This window comes from Microcebus murinus, chromosome 26 (assembly GCF_040939455.1).
Source record: "Microcebus murinus isolate Inina chromosome 26, M.murinus_Inina_mat1.0, whole genome shotgun sequence".
NCBI lineage: Eukaryota > Metazoa > Chordata > Mammalia > Primates > Cheirogaleidae > Microcebus > Microcebus murinus.
Genome location: NC_134129.1, coordinates 17,664,533 through 17,688,881, shown reverse-complemented (window position 1 = coordinate 17,688,881; position 24,349 = coordinate 17,664,533). Strand labels below are relative to the sequence as shown.

At 47.1% G+C, this 24,349-nt stretch overlaps 1 protein-coding gene across 1 annotated transcript in view; it reads right to left on the bottom strand.

Annotated features, from left to right (window-relative positions):
* TEC (tec protein tyrosine kinase) overlaps window positions 1-24,349 on the bottom strand; it is an 82,106-nt gene that overhangs the window by 24,995 nt on the left and 32,762 nt on the right. The window contains exons 3-7 of the mRNA XM_075997800.1: window positions 10,461-10,565; window positions 6,502-6,583; window positions 5,219-5,347; window positions 2,193-2,233; window positions 105-280 (exon numbers count right to left, since the gene is read on the bottom strand). Of these exons, the coding sequence (XP_075853915.1) occupies window positions 105-280; window positions 2,193-2,233; window positions 5,219-5,347; window positions 6,502-6,583; window positions 10,461-10,565 (533 nt within the window). The remainder of the gene's footprint in view (window positions 1-104; window positions 281-2,192; window positions 2,234-5,218; window positions 5,348-6,501; window positions 6,584-10,460; window positions 10,566-24,349) is intronic.

Here is a 24,349-nt window from a genome sequence, read left to right as displayed (position 1 = left end):
CAGTGGAGCTAGTCTCAGGACAAGACGCTGACAGCTCACCCTCCTGTCCCCCAGCACTTCTGTCCCACCCACCCGCCGGGTGGCATGCGCCCAGGGACACGCACCCGAATTTATCTCTTGCCCTCCACCAATGCATGTCATTCTTTTCCAACACGACGTACTCTTGGCCTCTCTGCAATCTGAGATCGTGGGCTTCCGTCGGCTGGAAATCATACATGGCCACGACGACCTCTTCCCCGGTGTCTTCTTCCTCGGGTGGAATGGGCGGGGGAGGCCTTCGCTAAGCAAACAAGATAACGTTGGGAAGTTCATGCAATAAGCCCATCACATTGAAAAAAGAAATAATAATAATAATAAAAAAGAATAGCAGGAAGTTGATCCTTCTAAAAAAAATTAAAAGAAATAAAACAAAATAAATAAAAAAAAAAAAAACAGAAAGTTTAACCTTGCATTCGAAACTGGTCATGAAAAGAAACACTGATTGAGTCCACACGTGTCCACAGTGTAGACAAGTAAGCCCCAAGTCCACTGAATGTAATCTGGCCAGCCCTCCCACGAGTTTGCTAATTTGGATGTCACCAGCCCCCTTGTGGGATTCAGAATATTCAGGAGATAAACAAAACCTGACTTTAAACATGCAAAGGCTGGCCGGGCGCGGTGGCTCACGCCTGTCATCCTAGCACTCTGGGAGGCCGAGGCGGGAGGATCGCTCGAGGTCAGGAGTTCGAGGCCAGCCTGAGCAAGAGCGAGACCCCTGTCTCTACTATAAATAGGAAGAAATTAATTGGCCAACTAAAAATATATAGAAAAAATTAGCCGGGCATGGTGGTGCATGCCTGTAGTCCCAGCTACTCGGGAGGCTGAGGCAGGAGGATCGCTTGAGGCCAGGAGTTGGAGGTTGCTGTGAGCTAGGCTGACGCCAAGGCACTCACCCAAGCCTGAGGCAACAAAGGCTTTTTTTTTTTTTTGAGACAGAGTCTCACTCTGTTACCCAGGCTAGAGTGAGTGCCATGGCGTCAGCCTAGCTCACAGCAGCCTCCAACTCCTGGGCTCAAGCGATCCTCCTGCCTCAGCCTCCCGAGTAGCTGGGACTACAGGCATGCGCCACCATGCCTGGCTCATTTTTTCTATGTATATTTTTAGTTGGCCAATTAATTTCTTCCTATTATTAGTAGAGACGGGGGTCTCACTCTTGCTCAGGCTGGTCTCGAACTCCTGACCTCGAGCGATCCTCCCGCCTCGGCCTCCCAGAGTGCTAGGATTACAAGCGTGAGCCACCGTGCCCGGCCCATTCAAAGGCTTTTGCTCAGTGCTGGGGAGAGTTCTCCAAGGAGAGGCAAGGGTGAAGGGTGAGTAAAAACCAGGGACGAAGGTAGATCCACCACCCAAAGAGCCCAAATGGGATAAGAGCCCACCCCAGACTCTTTGATGAGGTCTGCTCCCACGCAATGGGACATAGGATTGTCTATGCCTTGCAAGGCACACTCGTGGGACCTCACACACTTGTCCTCATTTATTCTTTTATTTATTTATTTATTTTAGCATATTATAGGGGTACAAGTGTTAAGGTTACATATATTGCCCATGTCCCCCTCCCCTCTCCAGTAAGACTCATTTATTCTTAATACTGCTCCCATGGCCCGGGCACAGTGGCTCACGCCTGTAATCCTAGCGCTCTGGGAGGCCGAGGCGGGAGGATCGCTCAAAGTTATGAGTTTGAAACCAGCCAGAGCAAAAGCAAGACCCCATCTCTACTATAAATAGAAAGAAATGAATTGGCCAACTAAAAAATGTATATATAAAAAATTAGCCGGGCATGGTGGCGTATCCTGTAGTCCCAGCTACTCGGGAGGCTGAGGCAGGAGGATCGCTTGAGCCCAGGAATTGGAGGTTGCTGTGAGCGAGGCTGACGCCATGGCACTCTAGCCCAGGCAACAGAACAGGACCCTGTCTCAAACAAAAAAAAAAAAAAAAAAAGAAAAGAAAGAAAGAAAAATACTGCTCCCATGAAGTAGACCTTTAGAATCTCTATTTTATAACTGACGTAACAATGGCTTAAGAAACCCACCCAAAGTCAGCTGCATCACGTGACTAAATATAAACACACTTAGTAAACCTCAAACACTACCAAACTTCAGACCTAAATGCCTAAAATGCAAAGATTTAACCGTCCAAAGTTAAAGAGCACCTACCTTCTTCATTTCAGGAGCTGGAGGTAGTGCTTTTCTTATGCCTAAAAACGCCAGCAACAAAGACAGGTCAAAATATTAATCATCTTCCAATGATTAGTCAAGATAAGACATAGGTAGTTTTAAGGAAAACTGAGACTCAACACATAGGTAAGAAGCCCACTCTGATGGCCGGGCGCGGTGGCTCACGCCTGTAATCCTAGCACTCTGGGAGGCCGAGGCAGGCGGATTGCTCGAGGTCAGGAGTTCGAAACCAGCCTGAGCAACAGCGAGACCCCGTCTCTACTAAAAATAGAAAAGAAATTAATTGGCCAACTAAAAGTATATAGAAAAAAATTAGCCGGGCATGGTGGCGCGTGCCTGTAGTCCCAGCTACTCGGGAGGCTGAGGCAGGAGGATCGCTGGAGCCCAGGAGTTGGAGGTTGCTGCGAGTGAGGCTTGACACCATGGCACTCTAGCCCAGACAACAAGAGTGAGACTCTGTCTAAAAAAAAAAAAAAAAAAAACCAAGCCCACTCTGACCCACTCCGGTGCACGTTGCTTGTATCTGGATTCCAGAATTAAAAACGGCTGTTCTAGCTGGTCTGTATTTCTGCCTTCCTGAACAAACCAGGCCATAGGGATTGAGGCCACGTCTTATTTTTTTGGTGTCCCCGCCACTGTGCAAACTGGACACTCTACAATGCTCGTTGCATCAGACAGAGTGAAATGAAGAGCACACTGAGGGTCGCACACGCTTTGGCAGTCTGTCCTTCCTCTGCAAGGCCCGGCCCTGCAGTTCTGGCCGGCACGCGGCCGCCCAGCTAGCAACTACGTTCCCCAGCAGGGCATGGCCACGGGGCCGGATTCCAGGCGACGGGCTCCCTGTACAGATGAATGTGCCATTTTTAGGTCTTACCCTTAAAAGGACTGCCCACGGGCATCCTTCATCCCTTTGCCCCTTTCCGCTGCCAGGAAGAGAGAAGCTACTAGAACCGGAACAAACCCAGGACCACTGCAGAGCTACCCTACCAAGCCCGGACCACCTCGCCACCACCTGTGGATTACTACATGCGACTAAAACAAATTTCTCTCTAGTTTAAGTCACTATAACATTGGGGACTCTCTTTGCTGCAGGTTAGACCATGCATTCACTAATATCAAACTTTAAGAGCCTGAAAAAATAGGAAACCGTAACAGCAATGGAAACTTGAGCCTCACTTTCTTTTTTCTTTTCTTTTTTTTTTTTGAGACAGAGTGTCACTCTGTTGCCCGGGCTAGAGTGAGTGCCGTGGCCTCAGCCTCGCTCACAGCAACCTCAACCTCCCAGGCTCCAGCGATCCTCCTGCCTCAGCCTCCCGCGTAGCTGGGACTACAGGCATGCGCCACCACGCCTGGCTAATTTTTTCTATATATTTTTAGTTGGCCAGTTAATTTCTTTTCTGTTTTTAGTAGAGACGGGGGGGTCTCGCTCTTGCTCAGGCTGGTTTCGAACTCCTGGCCTTGAGCGATCCTCCCGCCTCGGCCTCCCAGAGTGCTAGCATGGCAGGCAGGAGCCACCATACGCCCTGGGCCCGGGCCTCACTCTTTAATGGGCTAAATTAACGTCAGGGACATCCCAGGAGAACGAGGCTGCGGGACTCCTAGAATTGAAGCCTGGATAGAATGAGAAGGTCGCCTGGTCGGGCCTCCCGCGGAAGGCAGCATTCCTGCCACATGGTCACCCTACTTGCATTCAGAAGCTCTATCAGTCCTGCCCCAGTGACTGTCCTGCATAGTGGCAGCAGGACAACAGAGGGACAGCAGACCCCACCGTCACTCCGGCTGTCCTGCAGCACTAGCAACTTAGAATCTCTGTGCATTTTCCACTTATGACTGAGAGCCTTTCACTTGCAGGACTTATAAGTGCCTTAGGTGTCAAAATCAGCCCTAGACATTTTGAGTCCTCTGCACGTTTACACTGGAGTGTCATTAGGATGTCTTGCTGCTCAGAACGACTCTGAAGCCACTACCGAAATCCAGACCACTCAGCCCCAGCAGAATGACAAGAGTCCTACTCCGATTGCAACAGCAGTGCCCTTTGAGGTTCCTAGATCCACAGCTGGGGCAGTTTATCTGTTGCAAACATCCACATCGATGGGAAGCAGAGCTGCTGGCGGTTCCACGTTAGGCTCCCACTTTCAATAGATTCACTTCTTTTTTTTTTAATTAATTTTATTTACTTAGTTCCTTTTTCTCGTATCAACATTTGCAGATACTGGTACTTGATATTCAATAGATTCACTTTTAACAGGTTTCCATGTTGTCATAAAAGCTCCCTAAGGGCCGGGCGCGGTGGCTCACGCCTGTAATCCCAGCACTCTGGGAGGCCGAGGCGGGAGGATAGCTCGAGGTCAGGAGTTCAAGACCAGCCTGAGCAAGAGCGAGACCCCGTTTCTACTATAAACAGAAAGAAATTAATTGGCCAACTAATATATATATAGAAAAAATTAGCCGGGCATGGTGGCGCATGCCTGTAGTCCCAACTACTCGGGAGGCTGAGGCAGGAGGATCGTTTGAGCCCAGGAGTTCTAGACCAGCCTGAGAAACAGTGAGACCCCGTTCCTACTAAAAAAAAATAGAAAGAAATTAGCTGGACAACTAAAATATATATATAGAAAAAACTAGCCAGGCATGGTGGCGCGTGCCTGTAGTCCCAGCTACTTGGGAGGCTGAGGCAGGAGGATCGCTTGAGCCCAGGAGTTGGAGGTTGTTGTGAGCGAGGCTGATGCTATGGTACTCTAGCCTGGGCAACAGGGTGAGAGTCTGTCTCTCAAAAAAAAAAAAAAAAAAAAAGCTCCCTAAGATAGAGAACACCCTTTGATTCCATGAGAGGGTCCCACTGCTAAGTATATAATTTTTCTTACAAAACACACCTACCCTACATTTACACTGAACTAGAGGAAAGCATGCTGTACTTAATCAAAATCAGAATCACATCCCTTTCCTGCCACACCAATAACATGTGCGCTCTGAGCATGACACAGGTATAAAACAAAATGAACACTTACTACTCTCAAGGAGATTGTATTTTTCACATCCAGGTGCTAATTTTTCAGTTTGTCTGCAACACTGATAACTTCCATCTGTCCAGAAGTTAGGATGATATTTAATCATGATATTACTGTTGTTCTTGATTTCTGCAATGCACAGACAATTAATAATTAGTGAAAGAAAACAGAAGACTACAGCATATTTCCTAAGTAACACTGTCGATCATTATTTATTCCTCAGATACCGTGTTTATTATGAGAACAGCCTCATCACATCATAAAACTCAGCATTCAAAAAAAAAGCCAAAGGAATCTCTTTCATCTCTCTCTTTTTTTGTGTGGGAGGGGGTGGGGAGGATGAAACATCCTTTTTGGCAGAAATGACCGTTGCTCTAGCACGTCGGGTAAATGCAAAAGTCAGCCCAACACTATTTTGTTCGGTGGGAGAAACGATGAATATTGTGCAGAACTAATCACCCATTTAAACATGTCATGGGCCGGGCACGGTGGCTCACGCCTGTCATCCTAGCACTCTGGGAGGCCAAGGCATGAGGATCGCTCCAGGTCAGGAGTTCGAGACCAGCCTCAGCAAGAGTAAGACCCCCGTCTCTACTAAAAATAAAAAGAAATTAATTGGCCAACTAAATATATATATATATATATTTAGTTGGCCAATTAATTTGGCCAACTATATATGTATAGTAATTTTATATACATATATATATATATATGTATATAAAATTAGCCGGGCATGGTGGTGCATGCCTGTAGTCCCAGCTAATGGGGAGGCTGAGGCAGGAGGATCGCTTGAGCCCAGGAGTTGGAGGTTGCTGTGAGTGAGGCTGACGCCACGGCACTCTAGCCCAGGCAACAGAGTGAGACTCTGTCTCAAAACAAATAAATAAATAAATAAACATATCATGAAAATGGTCGATCCATCCACACCAAACGTTGACTATATAGGCAATTTCTTAGAAATATACCAAATCCTGTTGTCATAATCCCCTTCAAATATATCACACATATATATCAACTATATCACACACATATAAAGCATGCTTTTCTTAGAAACTATTCCTATTTACACCCCACTGCAAAGAATCGGGTGTTTAAGAGGGGCAGGTTTCTTCACTATGCTAGCATCACTACCTGTCACAGTAGCAGAATTGGAGAAACAGTTATCGTAGATTAAGAGATTGTAGATGCAATGGATACATTCGCTGCATTTCTGTTTTAGCGATAACAATGCCATATCCCCTAAGATCGTGTTCTGATTAACATTGTCATCACATAAGTTTTACCTTCTTTTAACTTCTTCACCCACCGGTCTCTGCTTTGCGCGCTGGGTGCAAAGATGTAAAGTGTATTAGCATCATGCACAACCTAAAATAAAGAAAGCAAAAGACGGAATCAGGGAAAAATACTTAGACACAGCACTTCTGTCTCACACGGGCACCCATACATGATCCTCAAATGACTAAATAGAAGTCAATTCCTTCAGATCCAGAGAAACTAGGTTCCTTTCTTACAAAAACACATCCATTTCTTTCTTTCTTTCTTTCTTTCTTTCTTTCTTTCTTTCTTTCTTTCTTTCTTTCTTTCTTTCTTTCTTCCTTTCTTTCTTTCTTTTTTTTTTATCATTTCCCTCCTGATAGGCATTGATTTTTTTTTAAGACCTTTTTTATTATTATTAATTTTTTCTTTTTTTTTGAGACAGAGTCTCACTTTTGGTGCCTGGGCTAGAGTGCTATGGCGTCAGCTTAGCTCACAGCAACCTCAAACTCCTGGGCTCAAGTGATCCTTCTGTCTCAGCCTCTTGAGTAGTTGGGACTACAGGCATGTGCCAGCATGCCTGGCTTATTTCTTCCTATATATATTACTTGGCCAATTAATTTCTTTCTATTTATAGTAGAGATGGGATCTTCCTCTTGCTCAGGCTGGTTTGAATTCCTGACCTCCAGCAATCCTCCCACCTTGGCCTCCCAGAGCTAGGATTGCAGGTGTGCTGGGCCTGAGAGAAATTTTTATGTCTCCCTCCCTGCTTATATCTTTTATTCTGTCTATAGCAGACATATATATATATATATATGTATATATATATATATATATATATATATATATATACACATATATATATACATAGAGAGAGAGAGAGAGAGAGAAATTATTATCTCTCCCTCCCTGCTTTTTCTGGTAAGTAAGACCTTTTTTATTATTATTAATTTTTTCTCTTTTTTTGAGACAGAGTCTCACTTTTAGGGCCCGGGCTAGGGTGCTATGGCTTCAGCTTAGCTCACAGCAACCTCCAACTCCTGGGCTCAAGTGATCCTCCTGCCTCAGCCTCCCGAGTAGCTGGGAGTACAGACATGCGCCACCATGCCCGACTTATTATGTGTGTCTGATTTTTGTTCACTAATCTTTACACTTCTTCATTTCTACACTGGGCAGGATTTTGCAAAGCACTGTGCTTTCATAGCAGAAAAAATATACAGAGGCCACCATGCTTCATTAATGCTGGGATTTCTTTCAAGCTAATTAACTAAGGTTCCTTAGATGAATTTGGTGTAACAGGGATGATCCTAAGCCAGTATTTTTCTAAACAGTATTTCAGATGAATGGACTGGACTGTCAGGATCACCCCTCCAGCTTGTTTTTCCCACCGTCAATAATTGCAGTAGCTAAGTTGATTAAGCACTGCCTCGCCCAGGTCTATGCTACGTTCTTTTAAAGACATTAACCACTGGCCGGGCGCGGTGGCTCACGCCTGTCATCCTAGCACTCTGGGAGGCCGAGGCGGGAGGATCCCTCAAGGTCAGGAGTTCGAAACCAGCCTGAGCAAGAGCGAGCCCCCGACTCTACCAAAAATAGAAAGAAATTAATTGACCAACTGAAAATATATAGAAAAAGTTAAGGCCAGACACGGTGGATCACGTCTATAATCCTAGCACTCTGGGAGGCCGAGGCAGGAGGATCGCTCAAGGTCAGGAGTTCGAAACCAGCCTGAGCAAGAGCGAGACCCCATCTCTACTATAAATAGAAAGAAATTAATTGGCCAACTAATATATATAGAAAAAATGAGCCGGGCATGGTGGCGCATGCCTGTAGTCCCAGCTACTCGGGAGGCTGAGGCAGGAGGATCGCTTGAGCCCAGGAGTTGGAGGCTGCTGTGAGCGAGGCTGACGCCACGGCACTCACTCTAGCCTGGGCAACAAAGCGAGACTCTGTCTCAAAAAAATAAATAAAATGAGGAATGGAGAAAAGAAAATTAAATATTCTCCTTCCTCCTTTTGTGTGGTTGCCACCATTGAGAAGAACAATCCAGAAGCTTAGAGATCTTAGCTCAGGGGCTCCCAAACGTCTTTAATGCCCCAAAGTGGTGAGTGTTTATTTCAAATGCAATTGGTCGCTTCGCAGTAGCGATCAGAGGCAAGCAAAAACTCCACTGGGATTCTACGTTGAAAAAGACACTTGCAGCTGTCCCCTCGGACCAGGACGAGACCGCAATCTTGGGCAAAAGGCGACTTTCATTTGGGATGTTCAGCACTCCGAGAAAGAGCAGGAAAACATCCTGGAAAAGCAAAGGTGAGGTGCTGGAGACCGGCTCTATGCTGCCTGCTGAAAGTTCTAGAACAGGCGTCCTCAAACTGCGGCCCGCGGGCCACATGCGGCCACCTAGCACATGTGTCCGGCCCGCCGGGTGTTTCTGCCGCCGCTGCCTGTCCTGCTTAGCAGCCGACTCGTCCCGGGCCCACAGTGCGCGCTCTCCAGCGGTCTGGGGGACGGTGACCTGGCCCCTCTGTTTAAAAAGTTTGAGGACCCCTGCTCTGGAATCTCGGGGTCCACCTCCACTCTCCTGAGTTCTCAGGCACGTGCGCCCCAAGATCCTGGGACGTCCCACGGGCGCAGAGTGGCTCGGGGTGCCGTCCCCCTCCTCCTTGGGAGTGAGCAGATGTGAGTGTGTCGCTCGACAGGCTTGGACGGCCACCAGACAGCCGTGAGCCTCGATTCCCCCGGTTGTAAATGAGAATAGCATGATATTTACCCCCTTATGCAATAGGATCATTGTCAGAAAAAAAAAATGACACGATCACCCTTTTGTTATTAATTAATTAATTTATTTATTTATTTAGAGACAGAGTCTCACTCTGTTGCCCAGGCTAGAGTGAGTGCCGTGGCGTCAGCCTCGCTCACAGCAACCTCAAACTCCTGGGCTCAAGCAATCCTCCTGCCTCAGCCTCCCAAGTAGTAGCTGGGACTACAGGCATGCGCCACCACGCCCGGCTCATTTTTTCTATATATTTTTAGTTGGCCAATTAATTTTCTTTCTTTATTTAAGTAGAGACGGGGGTTCTCGCTCTTGCTCAGGCTGGTCTCGAACTCCTGACCTCGAGCGATCCTTCCAACTTGGCCTCCCAGAGTGCTAGGGTGACAGGCGTGAGCCACCACACGCCCGGCTGCTTTGATCACCCTTTAAAAAGCACAGTTCCAGGCCGGGCGCGGTGGCTCACGCCTGTAATCCTAGCTCTTGGGAGGCCGAGGCGGGCGGATTGCTCAAGGTCAGGAGTTCAAAACCAGCCTGAGCAAGAGCGAGACCCCGTCTCTACTATAAATAGAAAGAAATTAATTGGCCAACTGATATATATATAAAAAAAAAAATGAGCCGGGCATTAGTGGCGCATGCCTGTAGTCCCAGCTACTCGGGAGGCTGAGGCAGGAGGATCGCTCGAGCCCAGGAGTCTGAGGTTGCTGTGAGCTAGGCTGACGCCACGGCACTCACTCTAGCCTGGACAACAAAGCGAGACTCTGTCTCAAAAAAAAAAAAAAAAAGCACAGTTCCATCAATAGGTGACGCTAATAGTGTCATTTTTCACCCCAGGCAGCCTTTTCGTCTCGTTTCTGTTAGAAAGTGACTTATGCCTGCCATGTCTCAGCTTTTCAGATTCACAAGGAAAACTTCACGCCCCTTGTTTTCAGTCCCAGCTCCCTCCTCACTCCTTATTCTAACTGCTCTGGGATAAACAAATCTGAGCAAGCAACTCAGATCTGGGGTGTGGAAACTCAGCACCCTTCGGTGGAATCTAGCAGCCCCTAACGAGAATGAGAAGTTTCAACAATGACCTAAGCCATTTATGAAGCAAAGCAGTAACTAGTAAAGTGGGAAATGAACCTAAAAGTCAGCCACCAGAGCACACGCTAATGTCAGACAGCAGACAGGACTAAAAGCCCAGCTCCGCATTATTGCAAAAACACGGCAGCTCACCTGAAACGGGTATTTATTTTGACAGGGAATGACACCACCATCATTCTTCACTATTTCCACACACTTGATTTTCGCAATATCGATAAACCCCTTTCTATATTTTTTCTGTTGGCAGAAGAAAAGAAAAAGCATTACCAAGCAATCCTAAGACACAAGAAAAAATGTTATTAATAGTAATATTGATTAATAAAATTACTGACTCAAAATATTACAATTTCCTGAATAATTCTCTAAATCCTGTTTTCCATTAACTTTTTTTTTTTTTGAGACAGAGTCTCACTCTGTTGCCCGGGCTAGAGTGAGTGCCGTGGCGTCAGCCTCGCTCACAGCAACCTCAGGCTCCTGGGCTCCAGCGATCCTCCTGCCTCAGCCTCCCGAGGAGCTGGGACTACAGGCATGCACCACCATGCCCGGCTAATTTTTTCTATTTTTAGTTGTTTGGCTGATTTCTTTCTATTTTTAGTAGAGATGAGGTCTCGCTCTTGCTCAGGCTGGTCTCGAACTCCTGAGCTCAAGCAATCCTCCCGCCTCGGCCTCCCAGAGTGCTAGGATTACAGGCATGAGCCACCACCCCCAGCCTCCATTAAGTTTTTTAAGTATTAAAAAACACAAACACTATGATGATCATTATCAAAATGATTAAATCCTTTAAGGTCTTTTTGAACTATATTTACATTTCACAGAAAAATCCTTTAATTCCTCAAGAGGAAATTGTTCTGTCCTTAACCCCCAAAACCTCTACAACATGCCTCTCTCTCACAGATACACACTTCGTACAACTTCTTCAATTTCTTGGTGACAGTCCCCAAAAACAAAGCATCGATCATCAAACCAAGCAAGACTCCATTTACTCAATCGCAGATGCAAACTCCAGCCAGCTACATTGCACCCAAAAAGTCATATAAAGAATAAGGTTACTTTTTTTTGGTAGCTATGCATATGATAAAGAATAGAAGGAATAGTAGAGAGAGGAACATCATTGTATTTGGGGTGACACAGCCATGCCCTGGCCCAAGTCATTGAAAATTGCTTTATCAGGCCGGGCGTGGTGGCTCATGCCTGTATATTTATTCTATATATTTTTAGTTGGCCAATTAATTTGTTTCTATTTTTAGTAGAGACAGGGTCTCGCTCTTGCTCAGGCTGGTCTCGAACTCCTGACCTTGAGCGATCCTCCCGCCTCGGCCTCCCAGAGTGCTAGGATTACAGGCCTGAGCCACCGCGCCCGGCCCAGCCTCGGTTTTAATTCTTGGGTGTCTATGGTTAACACTAACTATTAATAGTAGCACTTTGCTTCTACCACTAGGGGCGTGGTGCTGTGTGTACGTGTGTGTTCTGAGGCTCTCACTTAGACACTTGATGGGTTCAGGGCATTTTTTTTTTATGACACTTTGTATCTTTATGAAAGTGGAAATAACTAGAATCACATAAACATGATCTCTTATCAAGAGGAACTTGAAGGAGATAAGCTTTGTGAGAGTTACAGCGAGCAGACAGGCAAGACGGAAAATGCAATTTCCAGCACAGGTGGTGGGTGGCAGGGGGACAGTCATCCACCCACAGCGGGCAGATCAGTCCACGTTTTGCACGTGCAGTGAAACCCGCAACTGCAGATCAGTCCACATTCTGCACGTGCAGTGAAACCCACAACTGTGGATCAGTCCACGTTTTGCACGTGCAGTGAGACCCGCAACTGCAGATCAGTCCACGTTTTGCACGTGCAGTGAAACCCGCAACTGCAGATCAGTCCACGTTTTGCACGTGCAGTGAAACCCGCAACTGCAGATCAGTCCACGTTTTGCACGTGCAGTGAGACCCACAACTGCAGATCAGTCCACGTTTTGCACGTGCAGTGAAACCCCACAACTGCAGATCAGTCCACGTTTTGCATGTGCAGTGAAACCCGCAACTGCAGATCAGTCCACGTTTTGCACGTGCAGTGAGACCCGCAACTGCAGATAAGTCCACGTTTTGCACGTGCAGTGAGACCCACAACTGCAGATCAGTCCACAGTTTGCACCTGCAGTGAGACCCGCAACTGCGGATCAGTCCACGTTCTGCACGTGCAGTGAGACCCACAACTGCGGATCAGTCCACGTTCTGCACCTGCAGTGAGACCCGCAACTGCAGATCAGTCCACGTTTTGCACCTGCAGTGAAACCCGCAACTGCAGATCAGTCCACAGTTTGCACCTGCAGTGAAACCCACAACTGCGGATCAGTCCACGTTTTGCACATGCAGTGAAACCCGCAACTGCAGATCAGTCCACGTTTTGCATGTGCAGTGAGACCCCACAACTGCAGATCAGTCCACGTTTTTCACGTGCAGTGAGACCCACAACTGCGGATCAGTCCACATTCTGCACGTGCAGTGAGACCCACAACTGCAGATCAGTCCACATTCTGCACGTGCAGTGAAACCCGCAACTGCAGATCAGTCCACGTTTTGCATGTGCAGTGAAACCCACAACTGCAGATCAGTCCACGTTTTGCACGTGCAGTGAGACCCGCAACTGCGGATCAGTCCACGTTTTGCACGTGCAGTGAAACCCACAACTGCAGATCAGTCCACGTTTTGCACGTGCAGTGAGACCCACAACTGCAGATCAGTCCACGTTTTGCACGTGCAGTGAAACCCACAACTGCAGATCAGTCCACGTTTTGCATGTGCAGTGAAACCCACAACTGCAGATCAGTCCACATTCTGCACGTGCAGTGAGACCCGCAACTGCAGATCAGTCCACAGTTTGCACGTGCAGTGAGACCCGCAACTGCAGATCAGTCCACGTTTTGCACGTGCAGTGAGACCCGCAACTGCGGATCAGTCCACGTTTTGCACGTGCAGTGAAACCCACAACTGCGGATCAGTCCACGTTTTGCACGTGCAGTGAAACCCACAACGACAGCCCAAGGAGTCACACGATTCCTTTACTCACCGTGGCCAAAGACTGACGAAGTGACAGCCCAGAGAAATGACAGCCCTGAGCATGGGAAACCCCTGTGGGAACTTTCCCACAGCCTCACCCCAGGGCTGCGTTTCTGGAAAAGCACACAGTTGGGAGGCTCCCGGCCTCCACCCTGCCCATCCCGACCAATTTCTTTACTAAGAAACACCCCTCTCTGGCCGGGCGCGGTGGCTCACACCTGTAATCCTAGCACTTCGGGAGGCCGAGGTGGGAGGATCGCTTGAGCTCAGGAGTTCGAGACCAGCCTTAGCAAGAGAAAGACCCCTGTTTCTACTATAAATAGGAAGAAATTAGCCAAACAACTAAAAATAGAAAAAATTAGCCGGGCATGGTGGCGCATGCCTGTAGTCCCAGCTACTCGGGAGGCTGAGGCAGGAGGATCGCTTGAGCCCAGGAGTTGGAGGTTGCTGTGAGCGAGGCTGACGCCACGGCACTCACTCTAGCCCGGGCAACAGAGCGAGACTCTGTCTCAAAAAAAAAAAAAAAAAATGAAGCACCCATCTCTCTGCTTATTTGATTTGAGAGGAGGGCACGCAGGCATGCATACGAATATGAATTTGAAATATAAATTATTAAAAATGGAACTGAGCTTTGCTAGGCTTCTGCAAAAGTGGAGCCTTAACCTCGTGTTTAAAAAAGCCGGGACTGGATGCTATCTCTATATTTCCCTAGTTCTCTCCGAAGTTAAAGAGATCACACTGTAGTTTGTTTTCTAAATGCCTTTAAGATATTAAACTGCATGTAATGACCACTTTCCACTACCTTTTGCTGCCCTTAAAAGAGCAACATCGCCTACTTTTTTTTTTTTTTTCCAATGAATGTAATCCCCCACGCTGGGAAAAGTTTCTTCCTTTTGCTTCTACCGGTGGGGTCTGGAGGGAAGGCTGGGGGGCGTGAAGGAGCTGGCATGGGTGGAAAGGAATCGTGATAGCAGCAGCAGAAAAGAGGAAGTGTGTGCCTCTCTTAGTAGCAGAAGATGGATTGCTCATCAACGCCTCCCTCCCCACGATAATCAAAGAGAAACTGCTGGGGGGACTGCAAACTAGTGCAACCTCTGTGGGAAGCAATATGGAGATACCTTAGAGCAATACAAGTGGAGCTACCATTTGATCCAGCAATCCCCCTCCTGGGATCTACCCAAAAGAACAAAGCACAATCTACAATAAAGACACCTGCACTCGAATGTTTGTAGCAGCACAATTCACAATTGCACAGATGTGGAAACAACCCAAGTGCCCATCAATTCATGAGTGGATTAATAAAATGTGGTCTATGTGCACCATGGGGTAATAATACTCAGCTTTAAGAAACAAAGGTTACTGATTTATTTAAGGCTTTCAAAATGCGATATTAATCTCTTATTGATTCTATGGATTGAAAATAAAAATTAAAAAAAGAAAGAAAGAAACAATGGTGCTATAGCATCTCTTGTATTCTCCTGGATGGAGCTGGAACCCATTCTGCTAAGTGAAGTGTCCCAAGAATGGAAAAACAAGCACCACATGGACTCACCAGCAAATTGGTATTAACGGATCAACACCCAAGTGGACATATAGGAATAACATTTATTGGGTGTCGGGCAGGTGGGAGGGGGAGGAGGGGATGGGTACATACAAACACAATGAGTGAGATGTGCAACGTTTGGGGGATGGTCACGCTTAAAGCTCAGATTCGAGGGGGGAGGGGGGACAAGGGCAATATACGCAACCTTAAAATTTGTACCCCCATAATATGCTGAAATTTAAAAAAAAAAGAAATACACAGAATTGTCTCATTACGAATTCCATGGGTGTATGTGGGTGCCGACTGCTGCTTTTGCTATGGTTTCTGCAGGAATATTCATTCCATCGGCATTGCAAATAGCCCCTCTGCAGCAAACTTTTGTAACACAACCTGTTAATCGAGAACAATCTATAGATACAATTATTTTTAAAACAATTTCTACCACTGACTGGGTGCTTGCTGACACCAAGGAAGCTCTGTTGATGCGTTTAGAAGCGATGCCACTAAGGTTCTGCTTAAAGTTGGGGACTCCTTGGGCCGGGCGCGGTGGCTCACGCCTGTAATCCTAGCACTCTTGGGAGGCCGAGGCAGGAGGATCGCTCAAAGGTCAGGAGTTCGAAACCAGCCTGAGCAAGAGCGAGACACTGTCTCTACTAAAAAAATAGAAAGAAATTAATTGTCCAACTAAAAATATGTAGAAAAAATGAGCAAGGCATGGTGGCGCATGCCTGTAGTCCCAGCTACTGGGGAGGCTGAGGCAGGAGGATCGCTTGAGGCCAGGAGTCTGAGGCTGCTGTGAGCTAGGCTGATGCCACGGCACTCACTCTAGCCTGGGCAACAGAGTGAGACTCTGTGTCAAAAAATCAAACAAACAAAAAGAGTCAATTCATGTAAAGTTTTTTAAATAAAGCCGACAAATGGTCAGTGCTTGATGAATTTAGCTACTAACATTATTTCTCAAAGCCATCCCAGTGGAGCCCTTAGAGAAAACAAAAGCAAAACGCATTGAAAGATCTTCACCCTACCTTCTAGACTCCAGAGAACTGACCTTCTGAGAACCGATGTCGAATTGGGTGGTGTTTTATAAAACAAAATGGCTGAGCTTATGCCTGATCCATGGCTGACAATTAAAAAAAATTTAAAAAGTAAAAGAAAATTATAAAAAATAAATGAAAATAAAAAGAAAATAAAACAAAATGGCACGAATGAGAGTCTTCCTTGGGGCGGGGGGAGGGGTCCCATGACAAATATTAACATCAGTTCCCTAAAATGACAGGAGGAGGTAACAGAAATGACGAGTGTCTACCAATGTCCACTCTGTTCAGCCAGAAAAATGAAAGGAACCTTTATTTCGTGGGTTTTACAGTTGTGTTTTTAAAAAAGGACGGTTGATGCTTCATGGGACTGGACTATTTTTACACTTTGGGGCTGTTATTTTAGTGCTATCTCACAGTAGGAAGCCAGCCAGCAAGTCGGTCACCACTTCCTTTTTAGGGTTAGGGACAGCTGATCTCTGGCAACTCCCAACCTTGAACTCGCGACAGCAGGGAACACCTTGAATCCAACGTTATTTCCCTCCCTTCCAGCAACATCATAAAGACACGTTTTTCCCGGTTCGCTAGGCTTTCTTGATGGCTGTCTCATTTTCCGGCAAATATAAAGGTTAACATGTGCATGATCCTTTCTGTAAATACGCAATGTGGCCAGCCAGAAAGTGTCACAAAATTACCCAGAGAGAGCACACGGGTCAAAAAAAAAGGGTCCAGAGGCTCTAAAATCAGACTAGCCTGGGCTGGGTTCCCGGTTCTGCCTCCCCCTGCCGGCTCTGCAACCTTGGGCGAGGCACTCAGCTTCTCTGATCCTCAGTTTCCTCATCTGTAAAATGGGAATAATAACGACGCGCCTCATGCAGTTAAGAGGATTCGAGTTAATACGTAACAAAGCACATGAGACACGGCTTGGCACAGGGTGAGCACTGGTGGGGTGACAGAATAGGCGACCCCAAAATAGTCCACTTTGGCATACGGGTTATACTGAGTTAAAGGGACTTAAACAACAGCACGTGCAAGAAGGGCACAGTGTCCCCTCTTTGTCCTTCCAGGAAGCAGGCGACCGAGCTCCCAGGTGAAAAAAAAGTGCCTCCCCTGGACCTTGGAGGAAGAAAGACACCCTTACCAGCAGAGACGGGGAGTCGAGGCAGAGAGAAATCTGCACAAACAAATCCTGGTAAGCTAACCCTCACCTTCCGAGCTACTTTTCCACCATGGCCTCCTTTTATGTCACCTCTGAATCCACTTTGTTGTTTTTTTTTATTTTGTTTCGTTTTGTTTTTTTTTTTGAGACAGAGTCTCACTCTGCTGCCCGGGCTAGAGTGAATGCCGTGGCGTCAGCCTAGCTCACAGCAACCTCAATCTCCTGGGCTCAGCGATCCTCCTGCCTCAGCCTCCCGAGTAGCTGGGACTACAGGCATGCGCCACCATGCCCGGCTCATTTTTTTCTATATATTTTTACTTGACCAATTAATTTCTTTCTATTTATAGTAGAGACGGGGTCTCGCTCTTGCTCAGGCCGGTCTCGAACTCCTGACCTGGAGCAATCCGCCTGCCTCAGCCTCCGGAGTAGCTGGGACTACAAGCGTGAGCCACCATGCCCGGCTCATTTTTTCTATATATTTTTAGTTGGCCAATTCATTTATTTCTAATTTTTTTAGTAGAGACGGGGTCTCGCTCTTGCTCTGGCTGGTTTCGAACTCCTGACCTCGAGCAACCCTCCTGCCTCGGCATCCCAGAGTGCTAGGATTACAGGTGTGAGTTACTGCGCCCGGCCTGCATCGACTTTGAATACAGATTTACATTTCTCCTGCTGGACGCAGGACTCAGGCCCTCCCACACCGGTTCCAGTCCTACGCCACACCCAACGGCTCAAACCGGTGGCCAGAGATGACAACTTGGCGACAGTCCTTTCATGGAACAGACCGTGTTCCCACTTTCCCTGTGCTCCCTTTAAACTGACCATTCAGGCCCGGCGGGGTGGCTCACGCCTGTAATCCCAGCACTCTGGGAGGCCGAGGCGGGAGGATCGCTCGAGGTCAGGAGTTCCAGACCAGCCTGAGCGAGAGCGAGACCCCGTCTCTACTAAAAATAGAAATTAATTGGCCAACTAAAAACATATAAAAAGAGTTAGCAGGGCATGGTGGCACATGCCTTAGTCCCAGCTACTCGGGTAGGAGGCTGAGGTAGGAGGATCGCTTGAGCCCAGGAGTTGGAGGTTGCTGTGAGCTAGGCTGAGGCCACAGCACTCTAGCCTGGGCAACAAAGTGAAAATGTCTCAAAAAAAAAAAAAAAGAGAAAGTTAGCCAGGCATGAGGGCACATGCCTGTAGTCCCAGCTACTCGGGAGGCTGAGGCAGGAGGCCAAGAGTTGGAGGTTGCTGTGAGCGAGGCTGACGCCACGGCGCTCACTCCAGCCCGGGCGACAGAGTGAGACTCTGACTCAAAAAAAAAAACAAAAAAAAGTTCCTGTTGTTAATTAAATCAACTTGTAAGGGCGAGTGGGGCAGAGAGAGGGGAAGGAATTTTATTGACTCAGTGTGAGCAGTGGAAAAGAAAGAATGGATTTTTATGTCCTGAAAATGAACAGCAATATCACTAACTTTTCTTCCAGGGTCACCTTACACCAGCTTTTGCTTTAAATGTGCTCAGAGCAGACTGTAGACGCCTTGTGTGAGTCCAGCCCCACAACGACCCTCGGGAAGCAGGAGCTATTTACCCTGTGGGTTTCACAGATGAGAAAACCTAGGGACAAAGGGACCATGTTTCCCTGCCCGGGTGGCGAGTGACAGAGCCTGACATGTGTCCGAAAGTCCGCTCTCCTCCACTCTGAAAAATATATTTCTGGCCGTTGCATTAAAGTAAGTAACGGAAAAATAATTATGCAAAGCCACAGACAGGAAAAGAATCTTTGCTTCACTTGAGAAGCGAAGGAACTAGCTCGGCCAAGAGGAGGCGGGTTGTTTCTGCTTTCTTTAACTCAGCCTGTCGTGGCAATGCAGAAGAAAAAGAGCTCTGGTCACAGACAGCTCATGGGAGCACCGGTCGCTCCTTCCTGGGATGGTTCCTCTTCCCAGAACTGCTCCCCTGGAATGGCCTTTTTTTTTTGGCCCCATACCCCCTCCAATCCAACCCTTGGAATGGTCTTGTGACAAGTGGCTGCCACAGAGACACTTGAGTCAGCCTCTGCCCACGAGAACAAAGGAAGGTGCAACCTCAGGCCGGGCGCGGTGGCTCACGACTGTCATCCTGGCACTATGGGAGGCCGAGGAGGGAGGATCGCTCGAGCTCAGGAGTTGGAGACCAGCCTGAGCAAGAGCGAGACTCCGGTCTCTACCAAAAATAGAAAGAAATTAATTGGCCAACTAAAAATATAGCTAGAAAAAAAATGAGCCGGGCATGGTGGCGCATGCCTGTAGTCCCAGCTACTCGGGAGGCTGAGGCAGGAGGATCGCTGGAGCCTGGGAGGTTGAGGTTGCTGTGAGCGAGGCTGAGGCCACGGCACTCACTCTAGCCCGGGCAACAGAGTGAGACTCTGTCTCAAAAAAAAAAAAAAAAGAAGATGCAACCTCAGCGTGGTCCCCATGTGACCCGGACACCCAGCAAGTCAGGTGGGGGAAACTGTTCCACTTTTAGTGAAAGCTCACCGATGTGTGAGTGACAGGCCGTCTGGGGCCCTGGAACAAAAGACCCACTATTTCCACCGGAGACACAAATAGCAGACCTCGGCGTTCCAGATGAAGGAAGGCCTTCCAAGAGTGAGACAAGTCCCAGAGAATTCAGTCGGGTCGGGAAGCAACACGCGGGCATCTGGGATAAGCAGAGGTCGTGCATGGCAGCGAGCAGGCCCGGCAGGTCTGGGTGAGCCCAGAGAAACTTTGCAGCGCAGGGACACAAACCCACAGAGGAGCCGGGGACCGCTGAAGATTTGCACAGCCCAGGGGGACAGTAGCAGAAAGCCACCACGTATCAAGTTCTTTGCAGGGAAGGAGGGTGCGGTGACAAGCAGACGAGGTCTCCATCCTTTGTCAATTTGGCTTCCCTAGGTTTGCATTTGGTGGGTGTGCAGAAAACAGTGACACAGCACGCCTGAGATGGCTATTATTATTAGAAAGGCCCATTATTATTATTATTTTTGCCTTTTGGAGAAGATTCTGGGACTTTGGCATGCTGGGCAGGAGGCTTCTGTGTAACCGTAGACACCCATAAAAAAAACGTTGGACACTGAGCCTCGAATGAGTTTTCCGGTGGGCAGTATTCCACATGCGTTGTCATGGCTTGCTGCCTGGAGGTCTGAAGCACATCCGGTGGGACCGCAGGGGGACAGGAGTCTAGGCAGGTGGCAGCTGGTTTCCTCCAGAATTCACCCCACGTCCCTCTCCGTTTGCTGAGTTTTTTGCATTGTACGTCTTCATTGTAATAAAGCGCGACCGTGAGCACAAGTAACCCTGTGCCAAGTCCTGTGAGTCCTCTTAGTAAGGCAACGGGCCTTGGGGTGGCCTTGGGCATGTCCCCACCCCACCCCCGGCACAGTGGTGACCTGGAATGAGCTCTGACACGCAAGATCACATATCACGTGACTTCGTGTACATGAACTGTCCTAGAATAGGCAAATCAATGGAGACAGCAAATAGATTGGGGGGTTCTCAGGGTTGGGGGCAGAAGGGCAGATGGGGAGTGACCGATCATGGATATGGGGCTTCCTTATGGGCTGATGAAAATGTTCTCAAGCTAATCGTGGTGATGGTTGTACAATTCTGAATCTACTGCAAACCACTGAAACTTTGGGTAAATTACATGGGATGTAAATTATACCTTAATAAAGCTATTTATTTTTTATTATTATTTTATTTTTAGCTTTTATTTTATTTTTTAATTTTACTTTTCATCTCATTTTTTTTTCTTGTTGTTAACCAGAACATGTGGAAAAGCTATTAAAAAAAAAAAAAAAAAACCCAACTGAGTAGCACAAATTTTAAAAACCAAAAGGGCGCGGTGGCTCACACCTGTCATCCTAGCAATTCTGGGAGGCCGAGGCGGGAGGATCGCTCAAGGTCAGGAGTTCGAAACCAGCCTGAGCAAGAGCAGGACCCCTGTCTCTACTAAAAATAGAAGGAAATGAATTTGCCAACTAAAAATATATAGAAGAAATCAGCCGGGCATGGTGGCACATGCCTGTGGTCCCAGCTACTCGGGAGGCTGAGGCAGGAGGATCGCTTGAGCCCAGGAGTTTGAGGTTGCTGTGAGCCAGGCTGACGCCACGGCACTCACTCTAGCCTGGGCAACAGAGTGAGACTCTGTCTCAAAAAAAAAAAAAAAAAAATGTCTATACCCGGGAAAAAGCCAGATGCAAGAACAGAAACTTTGAGGCATGTCACCTGAAAAGGGCAACAGTGGGTGCCAACGCGACCTGCGTCATCTACAGATAAAAACAGCTTGCATGGCCTTCTATCCCAGGAACCGCCCTAACCCCTTTATCTATATCGATCCAGTGACTTTTCACAAACTCCTATGAGGGAAGCACTATTATTCCCCCCTGTTTAAAGATGAGGAAAACCAGGCACAGAGAGGTTAAGTCATTGGTTCAAGGTCACACAGCCAACAAGTAGCTCATTTAGGATTTGAACCCGGGTACTCCGGCACCAGAGTCAGTACTCTTTAATCTCTCCCTCTCCAACTCACAGAAATTCTGTTAAACGCAGAGATGGACAGAGACCACAGCTAAAGTTCCCTACAAAGAAAAGAAAACAGAAAACTGCAGATAAACTGATTCTAGAACTTCCGAAAGACCACCATCTCATCCAGCGTGTTCTGGTCCTGTTTCCTGCAGATAGTTTCGATACCTATTCTTAGAAAGTGCTTAACTGTGACAACTCAAAAATAAAGAAATGACCCTAGTGTTTGTCATTTAAACAATTCTAAATTGCATATGTGGTCATTTGCACCCAACTACTCATCTTTTCTTTTCTTTTTCTTTTCTTTTTTTTTTTTTTTTTTGAGTCAGAATCTCACTCTGTTGCCCAGGCTAGAGTGCCGTGGCCTCAGCCTAGCTCACAGCAACCTCAGACTCCTGGGCTCAAGCGATCCTCCTGCCTCAGCCTCCCAAGTAGCTGGGACTATAGGCACGCTCCACCATGCCCGGCTAATTTTTTTTTCTGCATATTTTTAGTTGGCCAATTAATTTCTTTCTATTTTTTATAGTAGAGACAGGGCCTCGCTCTTGCTCAGGCTGGTCTCGAACTCCTGACCTTAAGCGATCCTCCCGCCTCGGCCTCCCAGAGTGCTAGGATGACAGGCGTGAGCCACCACGCCTGGCCCGAACTACTCATCTTTTGCCAAGAAAATTGAAAGCTCTACCATTTATTTTTGTATTATACTACAACCAATCCCAGTTGAGGCTGAGTTAACCAAAAAACAAGCTTACTTTCCTATATTTTTTAAAAAGTGGTAGACTAACTTACTAATGCATTGTAGTAGATTTCCAGGGGTCTTTTCCAACAGTGACATTGTTCTCTACTGTTGGGCTGGACAATTCATGTGAATAAATTTATCTTTAATTAAGTCACTTGTGAGTTTTTCTGTGAAGAATCACTTAAAAACGTAGCATTTAACCAAACCCACTTGAAAGGTCTTGAGAATTAGCGCCTAAGCAGAACCCTTTTCAGCTTCTTTTTGTTTTTTTTGAGACAGAGTCTCACTCTGTTGCCCGGGCTAGAGTGTTGTGGCGTCAGCCTAGCTCACAGCAACCTCCAACTCCTGGCCTCAAGCGATCCTCCTGCCTCAGCCTCCCGAGTAGCTGGGACTACAGGCATGCCCGGCTAATTTTTTCTAGTTGGCGAATTTCTTTTTTAGCCAATTCATTTCTTTTTTTTTTTTTTTTTCATTTCTTTTTTTTAGTTGGCCAATTTTTTTTTCCAGCATATTATGGGGGTACAGATTTTAAGGTTTCAATAAATGCCCTCTCTCCCCCCCCCCACAAATCTGAGTCTCCAGCATGCCCATCCCCCAGATGGTGCACATCTCACTCAATATGTATGTCTATACCCACCCCCCTAGTTGGCCAATTTTTTTTTTTTGGCCAATTTAGTTGGCCAATTCATTTTTTTAGTTGGCCAATTCATTTCTTCCTTTTTTTTTTTTTTAATAGTAGAGACGGGGGTCTCGCTCTTGCTCAGGCTGGTTTCGAACTCATGACCTTGAGCGATCCTCCCGCCTCGGCCTCCCAAAATGCTAGGATTACAGACATGAGCCACCACGCCTGGCCTTGGGCTCCTTTTATGCAAACATGCACAGAAATCTTTTCTTCCTGTCGGCCTCTCTTTTCTGGACAACTCTAACTTACTTAAATGCATAGAGCCTCCACCCTACAATGAGGACCAAACAAGCACAGATGAACAAACGGTAAAAGAAACACCCTTTTTCACGGTCTGAAGTGCAAAGCCAAAGAAGGGGAGCAGGAAGAAAACGTGCAGAGGGCTGGTCAGAGAAGCTGGTGTTTGAGGAAGTCCCCTTGTGTGGGAGGTAGCATCTGCGGTTTAACAGCACACTGGCCAGAAAGATAGCACACATCTTGGTTCACCTCCTCAAATGGGACGTCGCTTCAGAAAAGGCGTCTGGCTTGGCTCTCCCCCTGCTTCTTTACTTGCAAAATATCTGGTACACAAATTTGTGGGGTGTTTCGTTACACTTTATGGGGATACAAAAGAGAACAGAGCAAGGCAGGCACGTGCACAGACCCTTATTCTTCTATGGGATCTGTGCTATATAGACTGTAAGAACTGGCTCACGCCTGTCATCCCAGCACTCTGGGAGGCTGAGGCGGGGGGATCGTTCAAGGTCAGGAGTTCGAGACCAGCCTGAGCAAGAGCGAGACCCCGTCTCTACTAAAAATAGAAAGAAAATGAATTGATCAACTAAATATATAGCTTCAGTCCAATTAGCTGTGTCCTGAATAGAAAAGAAAAAAAAAGTAAAGATATTAAATATTAAATAAAATAAAATAAAAAACAGGCCGGGCGAGGTGGCTCACGCCTGTAATCCTAGCACTCTGGGAGGTCGAGGCGGGCGGATTGCTCAAGGTCAGGAGTTCGAAACCAGCCTGAGCAGGAGCGAGACCCCGTCTCTACTATAAATAGAAAGAAATTAATTGGCCAACTGATATATATATAAAAAATTAGCCGGGCATGGTGGCGCATGCCTGTAGTCCCAGCTACCCGGGAGGCTGAGGCAGAAGGATCACTCGAGCCCAGGAGTTTGAGGTTGCTGTGAGCGAGGCTGACGCCACGGCACTCACTCTAGCCTGGGCAACAAAGCGAGACTCTGTCTCAAAAAAAAAAATAAAATAAAAAAAAATAAAAAACAAGAAAGAGAGAG